Source organism: Atta colombica, unplaced genomic scaffold (assembly GCF_001594045.1).
Source record: "Atta colombica isolate Treedump-2 unplaced genomic scaffold, Acol1.0 scaffold96, whole genome shotgun sequence".
Classification (NCBI taxonomy): Eukaryota; Metazoa; Arthropoda; class Insecta; order Hymenoptera; family Formicidae; genus Atta; species Atta colombica.
Window position 1 is genome coordinate 869,163 of NW_017259590.1, and position 12,767 is coordinate 881,929.

At 28.8% G+C, this 12,767-nt stretch overlaps 1 protein-coding gene across 1 annotated transcript in view; it reads right to left on the reverse strand.

Moving 5' to 3' along the window:
- The window catches only part of LOC108693620 (sodium channel protein 60E), an 89,648-nt gene that overhangs the window by 23,055 nt on the left and 53,826 nt on the right, over nucleotides 1–12,767 (reverse strand). The window contains exons 2-4 of the mRNA XM_018202655.1: nucleotides 10,494–10,702; nucleotides 9,346–9,566; nucleotides 4,974–5,154 (exon numbers count right to left, since the gene is read on the reverse strand). Of these exons, the coding sequence (XP_018058144.1) occupies nucleotides 4,974–5,154; nucleotides 9,346–9,566; nucleotides 10,494–10,702 (611 nt within the window). The remainder of the gene's footprint in view (nucleotides 1–4,973; nucleotides 5,155–9,345; nucleotides 9,567–10,493; nucleotides 10,703–12,767) is intronic.

The following is a 12,767-nucleotide window of genomic DNA, read 5'->3' on the forward strand; positions in this document are numbered from 1 at the left end:
TTTAATTAAAAAAGAAGCTTTTTGATGAAAAAAATTAGTTTTATCATTTTTTGGAATTTTACTTCAGCGATATAAAATTTTATTCAAACATTTTTGACATTAAACTTTTCTTTTATCTATGAAAATCTATTTAATGACCCATTCATTTAACATAATTTCAAGTATTTCTGTCAAAATTTATGTAATTGATGGTAATTGAGCGTGGGACGTTTTCGAAAATTTATTTCTTAGTTTTTTGAGTTGTGTACTTTTGAAGTAAGAGAACGATATTATCGATCACTTTCAATTATTAATAGTAAATCAGAAATGAACGTCACGTCGGTCGACATTTATTCAACACAAAGCAAGATTAATTTCTCGTTTTCACTTAATGCTGTATTCAATTCTGATATTACGGTTCCAGTTACTTATATGATGAAAATGATAATCATGTAACCGCATTCAACGAGAATTAACACGGCGAGAATACGTGTATTATTTGCTTATATGCGCTTACGCCTGTAGCAATGTTTCCTCGTCTCGAGCAGCAAAATCATCGTATCGTACATCGCTATCCATGACAGGAATACAACGCTACCAACCATTCAGTTTAACCAATGTGAAACAGTATATCCTACCGTACAAGCGGAATAAATTGCCACATACTGTTTCGTACTGTCATTTGTTAGAGAACCACAGATGCGATCGTTCTCTAATGAAAGGTGAATTTGCGTAAATCCTGAAGTAAAGAATTTTCAACTCATAACTAATATTAAATATTATTTCTTTTAGTTATACAAAAAGTAAATAAATTATTAAAAGTATACAAATTATTAAAAAATAAATCATTTACTTAAATTTATCATTTTTTATTTTTATTCATCTTTGTCTTTATATTATTTTATAACTAATAAGCTTCACTTATAGTTATTTCGTTTTATATCAATTTATTTCGATCAAGTCTTGCAAAATCTAAATTTAACATGAGAGGCAATTTTTTATTTAAAATTTAAAAAAGTGGAACAAATTGTCATTATAGTATTTCATTGCCATTTGCTAAAGAGTTACAGATCGTTTTTTATTTGTGCACTCCTTAAACTAAAGCAACTGTATCTAATATGGGCGTTTACTCAAGACGCCTTATTCAGTTTGTAGGTAATTACACGATTAATTCAACAGATAGTAGTAATAGCTCGTACAAATTGTCCGTCTGACTCGACATCAGCTTATTGCTCAATTTGTTCATTCTGTTATCGTCAATAAAGCAAAATACCGTAGTTATTACGTAATATAAGATAATTGCTTCCTATAACTATCAAAAGATGATTATTAATTTTAGTATTTTATGCTATTGTAGCTTTATATTTATAACACTATACACATATTTAGTTTACGTTTTTGTTACAACGTTTCATTTATAATCAAAGAAAAAAATTCTTTATAAAAACCAATTTGGCCAACTTATAGATATACTGGGTATATCTATATTAGATTGTAATATATTTTTTTGATACTTTTGTTGTTTTAAACCACAGATTCTAATTTTAACTGCTAAACATCGTGAAAGTAAATAAATAAGTAGATAAGCTTATTGTTTAGACAAGAGAACAAATAGTTCTTTATGTATTCTTGTATGGGTTAATAAATATCAATATATAAGAAACTTATAATCTTATATTAGAGAAAAAGTTGTTTCGATTTAAAAAAATTTTCTTTACTATATGGTTAAAGAAAAAATTTCTTTGATTTAAACATTATTTTTTAAAATCAAATATAATTTATTTGATTAAAAGAATATGTTCGAATCCAAGAAATGACATTCAAATCATGATTTCTTTAAATCAAATAAATTATATTTGACTTTAAAAAAATAATGTTTAAATCAAAGAAATTTTTTCACAAATCAAAGGAATTTTTTCTTTAACCGTATAGCAAAGAAAATTTCTTTAAATCGAAACAACCTTTTCTCTGAATGTAATATTGGATCACTTTATTTTTCTAACATTTTTTTTTTACAAAAAAGAATGAAACATGTACTTAAGTCATATTGAAAACATATGTAGTATGCGCAAAATACTTTTTTTTATCTTTACTATATATATAAATATTTAAATATGTTTCATATTTTTTATTAACAGAAATGAATGTTCTCTTTTTTAAGTATGACCACTAATTTTCAATTTTGAACTCAATAAAAAATTAGAAAAAAAATCGCAAAATTTAATAGGGACATAGGATTTGATTATTTATTTCAATCATGTTTAGTGTATTTATATTTAATGTATTATGTAATTTATCGATTGATATTAATATTTTAATTGAACGAGAAAAATTACATATAAAAATATATATTTTGAAAAATTTAAATTTAACATAAAAAAATATCTTATTCAAAATACGTCAAAATAAATTTCGCAGAAATTTAAATACAAAATTAAAAGCTGTCTATATTATTGTTTCTGTATTTAGTTGATATTTAATTTATAACTTGAATTTATTATTTCCGATGCACTCTTGAATCTCATCACATAAGAATAGGGCCTTCTTCTTACGAATTGAGCTTATAAACAATATGAACATTTCCGTTCCTTTTTTACAACTTTTCAGATTATTTTTCCACTTTTAGCCACGCGCATAAATCAACCCGTACACTCCACTCTCGTAAAAATAAAGCATCTCCTGCTCTCCGAGAGTGTCTCTCAAGTTTAACGCATAATGGTGCATCCGTGCATCTTCTCGAAGAGACGCATCACGTCACATATCACGATTTGACGGGATGTGCACCATGGATCGATGCTGTCGGGAAGCGCGGACAATGAGATCCACCGGTGGATACCTAAGCACGTGATCCGTTTGGTATAGCGACCGGAAATACAATAGCAATGTAAAGACAGTGCACCGCATAGTGACGGATTACGACACAGACGTACTAACACGTGCTCTCTATTTCTATATTTATTGTTCTACTCTCTTTGGTTTAGTCAAAAATTTGCTCCTTTTTTCGACTGTTTCTATAATATAAAATGACCAAGACAGTTTTGATATGTCAGATTAGCACGATATTTTATTTATACTAATCATTACATATTATCCTATCAATTCATACACACAGTAGAAAACATAAATTTATACTTGTATTAAAATAGATAAAATAGACTTGAATTTTTAACATATTCGTGTATTAATTTGACATAATGTGATATTATTTGAATATTTTGTGTTAAATGAATATTTAATTTTTTTTACAATACAAATATTAAAATAACGCAATTTCTGAATAAGTAAACAAATAAAATAAGAATAATGTAGTTTTAAAACATTAAGCTAAATGAACGTATTAATTTAACTGTAATTTATTAAATGCTAATTTTATTGAAAAAAATATATTTTTACAATTTGTCCAAATTATGTCAAAATGTTATAGTTTTGTTAATTGTTTAATTTTTAAATATTTTAAATGTTTGTGTTACTTTCATTTTTAGCAATAACAAATTAATCTAATTAATGTAAAAATTTGAGTGGACTGTTTGGAATAAGTGAAATGTGTTAAATTTAATATGAATTTTCTAATTGTTTAAAAGAAGTTTCGAACTATGTAGAAGAGCAATATAGAGTTAGAATGATATCAGCAAATAATTTCTTGCTATGCAAGTATTGCTATGCAATAGATTGACGATTAAGTGCCGTAATGTCGGAGTGCAATTTCTTACACCCTTTTTTGCTCGACTCAGCCTTTTTAAATTGTAACTTTACAAAAACGAGTTTTAAATTTATATTTATTGCAAGAGCGATGTGTTTTTACAAGAACATATCTGATTTTAATTACGAAAAATAATTGCTTGTAATTAAAGGCAAATTTTTTCTGCATTCCTTAAGAGATTGAGGTTTTATTAAAGGATTTACTGAATTCCTCGTTAGCACCGTTAGTCTTGGGCGTCAGACTGTTTGGATTCACCACTGCGCTTGTGGAAACTGTATCGTTGATTATGGTCGGATTACTGCGACGATTAAGCACCGCTTTAAACGATCCTACATGATTTACATATCTGTGGTGATGCACGGGACACGCTTATCTTGATTATTCAGAATAATCTTTCCCACCTTTGTGTCTTTAATTAAACACTTCTTTCTTTGCGCAATCCGATTTATTTTACGATACGAATAATTCTCTTAGTGTAATATTTTTCATCGACTAGTATTGAACATCATTAGATCATAATTTACAAATAAGAATTTATCGTATTTATCGAATTTATTTATTTCTTGTTAAGAATTTTATGATAAGAAAGAATGCGCGCGTAATAATCGTACTATTTTTTCATCGATGCAATTTTTGTAGGGTAATATATTAATGGAAGTGCGCTTGTATTCGAAAATACGCAAAAATAGTACAAGAGTGTGTGTGTGTGTGTGTGTGTGTGTGTGTGTGTGTGTGTGTGTGTGTGTGTGTGTGTTGGATATCAAACATTTTTCAACTGCATTGCGGAATATGTTTCTCTGGCAAAATCTGCGGAATCATATTTTCAACCGGCTTAATATAATACTTCACAGTTCTCCAATATTTCTCCGTGATTTGGAGAAACGTCAGTTCAGATAGAAATAGATATATCCAAAAATTACGTTATTATTTTTGGAGTGTGGATTTATTTACAACTATTTTGATTTTACGATACAATTAATTATAGATTATATCTTTGAAGTATAAAGGAAAAACTAACAATGCTAATGCAAAATCCAATATATTTATAAATAATTAACCGCTTATGTCAATCTATCAATTCATAATATTGCATACTTAATTCGAAAAACTGGAAACTTTATAAAAACTTTATATAAAATCAATACTGCTTAAAATATTCAAAGTTTCTTTAATATATAAATATATTTGACATGAATTGAGATTATGTCTTAATATTTTTCACAGAATAAAAATTCGGAACTAATTAGAACTGAATTTTACGCAAGCGTAATAATGAAACTACAATATAACTTACTCCCTCCAGTCGATTTGCGTCGTATTTGGCTCTTGTTGCTTCACACACTTATTTCTAAGTTCACCCATATAAACTTGCAAGGCAAACAATGCAAAAACCATCAGACAGAAAATCGTCAGCGTCATTACTTCGGCAAGTTGTTTGAAACTGTGTAACAGCGCGTTGATGATAGTTTTTAGACCTGTAACATACATTACACATACGTGATTTTTTTATCAATCGAAATTTTCTCTTAATTTCATATTTGATATTTGAATGTTGCTTTTATATTCCATAAATATTTCGAGATATTCCGAAATACGTTTAAAACGTTTTTTTTTTTGAAGGGGGGGGGAAGAATTTTATGAATATTTCAGAAAATATTAGCGTTAGCTGGGTTACAATTATGAAAGATTATCCCAAACACAATTCTAAATATGTCCAAAGGATGTTATATAGACATCCTTAAGACGCCACTCGGAGAATTGTGTTCTGTGCCATATTTTAATAAATATACTGAAATATTATTTTAATTTCACTTCTTTTTTTATGACATTATTTTTATCTTTTCGTTATGATTTTGAATATCTTTGTTTTGATATGCATATTTGCATAAAAATATTGCATTTTAATTTTACTACTTTTTTTGTGATAGTATTTTCGATTCTTTTCATTATGTTTTAGAATGTATTTACCTTTTTTTATATTTTTATTTAATATCTTACATTTTTAATGGATATCTAGTAGTGAGAAAGTCAATCTTGTCCAAGTGGAAGAAGAAGACGGCGATGAATGACATACATCGGACAGAAAAATGCAATATATCTAGTATATATTCGCATCAAGTACATTTACGAACATGATCGTTAATTGTAAAAAAAAATCTACATTCTTCCCTAATACATCCATTTTTTTATGATATCAATTTATTTAAACAAAACAATTTTTTATTACATAAGCATCCTTTCTGTAAAGAATATGCTGTAGTCTCTTTCATGACATGGTAGTGTTCCTTTCATGGTAATATAAAAAAGATGTTATTAATGTACTAAACTTCAAAAATATACTTGAGAGACGCTACCACGTCTCCTGATTAACGCCCACCGTTAGCTTTAGTATATAGGTAAATCGATTTTTTTGAGACCGCGGCAACTTTATTCAAGAAACATCTTATTAACCTACTAGCAAAGATGCGATATTCATCGGCCTTTAGGAATCCCACAGAGTGTGAGTTCTCTCGACTTCCATCTGTTCTTAAAAATGTAATCTTACGAATATGCTTCGATCTCCTACCGAGTCGTATGCACTCGATACCTAACTCATTGTTTGATTTTTCGGGATTATCAAGAGAAACTTATTGTTAGCGAGATCGAAGATCTTCAATTTATAGCATTCAGTCACATATGTTCGCAAATATTACGAATATTTCTCATTTATTTTTTTATTTGACTTTAATATCGAAACATATAGGGAAAAGACTTGCGGTCAAATCAATAAATCACATTCGGTGAATAGCTGTGTACATTCGCATACTTTTTGAATTTGTACACAGCATTTGAAATCGATATCGCAGACCGTCGAGATAAATCACAATCCTTTTCATCGAACGTATAGATGCGAAATGGAACAGTTTCGATAACATCTGGAATAATCTCCCTGTTCTCTGTTCACAGAACAGAGATGACATTCGCTGTATTCGAGTTCATGCAAACTTCGGTCAAAGTTCGCCGTTCATATATATACCACATCGATCCCGCCATCTCTTTTCCATGAACAAGAGATGACTTAAATCTTCTTTCGCCATCCCCGAACCTTAGTCGCTTTGTGTTTTTCATTCGAGTTGCCAGAGACGGACAGTCGTTTATAATTTCCTACTATACCTCTTGGTTTCTTTAATTTAACTAACTTTAGACTGAGTTGCTTCGGCGATCTGTTAGTTTTCGTGTCTTTCGCTTTGTTGTTTCGCGAATTTTGTTTGAAATTTCAACATGTTCAGTCTAAAACCGCTTGACATGCGCGTTTGATCAACGTTGTCGTTTCGTTTTGCATGTCTTTTACAAGATAATTTTTATTGGTAATTTTTATAAATATAGAATGGCTAATAATCTAAACGAACGATTTTTGACATCATTAAAACATAATGTTGATGAAATAACAAAAGGCGAAAGAATTAAAAGAAATGTATAAAAGTTGATTTAAATAAAATTATTTGGAGTAGCAATGCGCATTCTACGACACAACTGTTGAATTTTTGTGGCCTGCCGACTTATAGCTAAAAATGTATTGTAAAATCATTCTATTTTATGCAAACAAAATAAATATTAACAGCTCAAAGGATTTTACCTCTTTCTAAAATTAGCATTCCTGAAAATGATCTTTAGAGAAGTCTGATCTTCAGAGAAAGATCAGAATCGGTTTTCACAGGTTTTTGAATAATAATTTAAAAAAAAGTGAATGTAAAATTTTGAAACACTATTTAAATTATAATATATTTATCTACATCCCTTAGGTATTAAAAAAAAATTATTCTTGAACATACTATTGTACAAATAAGTTATTTAATTTTATTTGAAGCTGCAAAAATATGAATTAGATCAATATTCAGGATTGATGGATTGTCACACGTTTCAGGATTGGCAATAACATATTTTTTTATGAAGAAAAAATAAAAACATTCAGCTTTTATTTTAATCCAATTCTTTATTTTAGGAATATAATATAATCCCCTAAAAAATAAGTACAAAATATTCCTAGAATGATATATGAAAATTATTAAAAAAAATAATATAATATTTCGATAATATAATATTTCGAAAATATTATATAACATTTTTTAAATATTAATTTAATATTGTCCTTGATATTATGAAATTGATTATCACATAATCCTGAATCATTTTGAACAATCTATCACATATGATTATTTTTAGTAAAAGAGATTTTTAGTAAAAGAGATATTTACGAACTGGTCAGAATAATGATGAATTAACTAACAAAAATTTTCTGAAATATGTCATTTTCTATTGATAGAAGGAAATAACAATTAATAATGCTAAAAACTTGCCAGACAATAAAATAAAAGATAAGAAAAATTTATTCACCAATTTAATTTTCTTAAAAGGTTTTGGGAAAATATCGGGGGAATATAAACAAGATAAACATTTCTTCATGAGCTTGATCATTCATAATTTCCATAAATTTCTTTGGGCTGGTAAATTAAATGACGCAAGTCCTTTTCTCTATCCGAATCGCAATGTGACACGAAGTAAACTCGGACAATTCCCTTTAACACGCTATCGCAAATTTACCTGTCCCACACCGAGTGCAGATCAGTGTTGAATATTGCAAGAGATTACAAGGGAAACGATTACGAGAACGATTCGCGAGTGGAACCGCTAAACGTCCTCATGCATATATTAATATGCAATCATACGGCCACAAAAAAAACCGTACATGCCATAAACGTTTAATTATGTATGTGGAATGAATTCTGAATTTGCGATGAATTCTGATGTCGAATATTGTAATTTCAATCAAGTTATTAATACTATAATAATATTATAAAGATAATAATAATAATGTGTAAAAAAACTGTACAAGTATCTAGGTTATCAACATAATACTGCAATGAGTATTATGAGTCCCGCTACTTAATTGTTATTCAGTTTTTGTCATGCGAATGGATTAATGCGATAAATCACGATGCTCTTACATAGAGCGCGAAAGCAAGCGATTTTTAATTATTCGGAGCAACCGTTTAAAATCATTTCAGCAAAAAATAATGCGGTCTTGATTTAAAGTCACAATTAATACGAGAAACGATTCAGTTTATCTGCAGCTGATTAATGTATGTCTACTGACATCGATTGGTGCGCATTTAATCGCTATATAAACCAATGCAAAATTTTTGTCAACTATAATCAATACGTATCGACACACATTCAGTTGTTTCATCCGCAATAGTCATAAATGTACATTTTATCTCAGGAAAAGAGAAACAATCGCTGTTTTTTCAATAATAAACCAGACTGTTATATGAATAAATACAATAAATAATAAAAGAGTCAAATGCGTATACGGTCGAGGTTAGATCTTGATATCTAATTATATTTCTATGTAAATTTTAAATACATCTTTCGATCCCAATTATTTAAACTCACTGTTTATTATTTTTACTTAATGAAATAAAATGATCACTGAAATGATCACTTGTATAAAGCTAATTTGTTTAAGATTAATTGTTTCTTTTTTTTTTTTTTTTTCATTAAGTTATGAAAAGAATGAATAATCATCATTTTTCTACTTGAGACGAGAAAATCTGTTTGGTACTTTAAGTATTTCTCGATTGAACCAAACATGGGGAAATACATGTCTCAGAAACTTGCTGTATTACCTGGCATAATGGATACAGTCTTAAGTGCTCTCAACACCCTGAACGTCCTGAGACCGGCCAGATTTCCGACTGCCATCCCAATAGTGGCATATCCGCTGGTAATCACAACGAAGTCTAACCAATTCCAGGGATTCCTCAAATAAGTGTACTTATTCAGTATAAATCCCTTCGCGATTGATTTTATCACCATTTCCGCCGTATATATGGCTAGGAAGATTAATCTGTAACATGAGAAACATCGGACATCAGTTCAACTATTCGCTAATGTTTGTTATCGAAATCTGATATGTTTTATAGAAAAATCAAAATATAGAACATATCCAAATACTGCAGTTTCCTGTAACTATTTTCGAAAAATTTATTCAGTAACGAAAAAAGTCATCCTTTCTAACAGTTTTATGGATTTCCAAGAAATATAAGTGATTGTTCATATTTAAATCGTTTCAAATTTTGTTTTAAATATAAAAAATTACATAAATGTTACATGATATTGTAAAACATAATCTTTATAACGGTAATACGGTTTGCACAGAGTTTCAATAGTTACTTATTACTGACAAGGAAACGTTCCAAATTGCAAAAGCGATATCAAAAAATTAAAGCTACCAGTCAAAAGATCACGTTTGAAATAGCTATTCTAAATAGTTAAATCTTATAGATTCTGTATCCGATTTGTTACGAAACATATTTGGTCATTTTAACTTTGATTGACAAAATATCTCGAGAATAATATATTTTTGGAAAAAACGTTTTAAATAAAAGTTGTAGGGTTTGAAGAGGGTTATTAGGTGAGTTACTTAGATTTTAGAAAAAAATTAACCTAGGCCTTATTGGCCTCAAAATGGGCCCTAAATCCAAAATCTAAGTAGCTCATCCATTGACCCGCTTCAACCCTACAACTTTTATTTGAAACATTTTTTCTAAAAATGTTGTTCTCAAAATATTTTGTATCAAAGTTAAGTAAAATATATATGTTTCATAATTAGATACAGAATCTACAGGATCTCAAGATTTGACTATTTAGAATATCTATTTCAAATATGATCGTTCGACAGCGTTAATTTCTTGATATCACTTTTGTAATTTGAAACGTTCCCTTGTGAAATCAATCACTGTTACTACATAAACATGAGATAGTTTATACTTACTCGGCATCGTCAAAGGTCTCGGTCATGGCTAGGAAGACGCAGTTAAGAAGGATAGTAGCCATGACCACATAATCGAAGTACTGATTTGTACTTAGGAAGATACAGCACCGCCGTATAGGATTCCATGGAGAGAATATAAACCAACTGTTGGTCGCCGTAAACCTATGAATGTAATTTTTGCGGAACCTCTTGGATACCACGCAGAACGTCTGAAACATAAGAATAAATAAGATCTTATCGATGAGTTTAAAAATTTCCGCAGGGATAGAGATCTAAAACTATATTCCTACTAGAGCAATAATGAGACTTTTGTTGCTCCATATTTTTTGAAAAAGTTACCGGTTGCTGCCAAAAGTTTCTTAATATTTCTTTATATTTTTGTTGTCAACAACAAAAGTTATTCTTTGTCATATGTGAATTTTTTGAGCTCTTTGGAGCTATCTAACGAACAACTGCATCATTAAAATTAAATTCTGTTATGGAATACATAATTTTCAACCTCATATTTTATCTATGTTCAACGCAACGAGATGCAAAACAACGATTCATCGTTGAACGTTATGCTTAAGCAATGTGTTAAAACAGCGCAGACTCCAAAAGCGGCAGTGGGTCAACGCGTAATTATTAATAAGCCGCTTCAGCATTCAGATAATCGACGGTAGGATATTTATCAATTCAGAGAATGGGTTCGTGGGATGGTTTTAAAATCAGTGGGAAGATTCCCGATTATTTTCTGTACAAAAATGTTGATTTGTTAATCGTTTCCTCGATGAAACATAAATTTGAAGACGCTTCTCGTATCGATGCATTTCTATTTTAGACACGAAATAAATAAATTTATTAAGTGAATTTTTATATGATCTATATCCCCATGTATACTGAAAAAATGTCATATCAACAGCATTATTTTAATTGAAAATATTACTTCATAATACTATTAATAAAGTAAATACGTAATATTCTTGTATCAAACATTTTATTAACTGTTGTTATATAAATTATTAAGAGTATTTTGAATTATAAAATATTATTAATAATACCATTTTTTAAAATGTATATTTGATTTTTAATTTTAAAATTAAAATATTGGTTTAATATTTTCGATCGAAAATATTTAAGGATTTTTTCGTTTTAAGAACTCTTTCGATCCTGTAGATGAATTATATCAGCCTTAGTAATACTCACATCATTAGCTAATTCAAATAAATCAATATACAGAATATTATTGACTATAATTGATCAAAAATTACATCAATAGTATTTGATTTTTAAAAATACTTGTATATATATTTTTATAGGATGGAATCTTATTCTAAAGAGTGAAAATTGAGCCAACCTTTAAAAAAAGTGACAAAATTCTGTAACAGTAAGCGTAAAGTGTAAACTTAAGTCGATGAGCCAATCAGGATATTGCTTTAAATCTAAGTAATCTGAATTAGAAATAGAAATAGCATATAAACTTAGGTTGAAATTTGTCTTACACAGTATTCGCAATATCGACTGTCGGAGATATAGCTATCTCTGTCTTCTTAACAAAAGAGCACAAAAACTTATATTCTAAATTATTTTATATTCTAAATTAGAGTCGGTCCTCATATTTCGCAAATTCTTGTATTGTTTGCTAGAAAAAATACTTTCAGCCTGAAATATCATTTCAATAACAACCGTTAATTATAAATTATAAATTTGTTTTGATTTGTGTTCACGACAAAGTCATTCCCTCTTTTCATAATCTTTCTTCGTTAGAATTCTGTTAAACGGTAAGTTTAGTTTAGTAGTGAGTTGAAATAATTGAGGGTAAAGATGGGATAGAGGAGACAATAATGTGCAAATGTTAACAGTTATAAACTTTTTAGCAATTTGTTATAGTGGTGTACTTTGGACAAAGATGTTTCAGTGTTCATAATTACTGTTCGTAATACAGATCTTTTATAATATCTTTATTTCATATAGTATATCTTTTTTTTTTACATAATTTCAATGAATTCTTAATTTCGTATAGTTCTAAATTGAAGTTTCGTTGAATGTCGTGTCGTGAGTGCAAGTGTATGTGTGTGTGTGTGTGTGTGTGTGTGTGTGTGTGTGTGTGTGTGTGTGTGTGTGGAGTGACGAAATTCTTTGACAAGAATTGATAAATTAAAATAAAGTTCTGTGTGAATTAATATCGAATACTTATAATTTTGTTGATCGTTTTTATCAATATGTTTTGGAGAGCCTTGAGAATTCATTATAACGGTTCATATAAAAGTTTTTAATTTTTATTTATGATGCTTG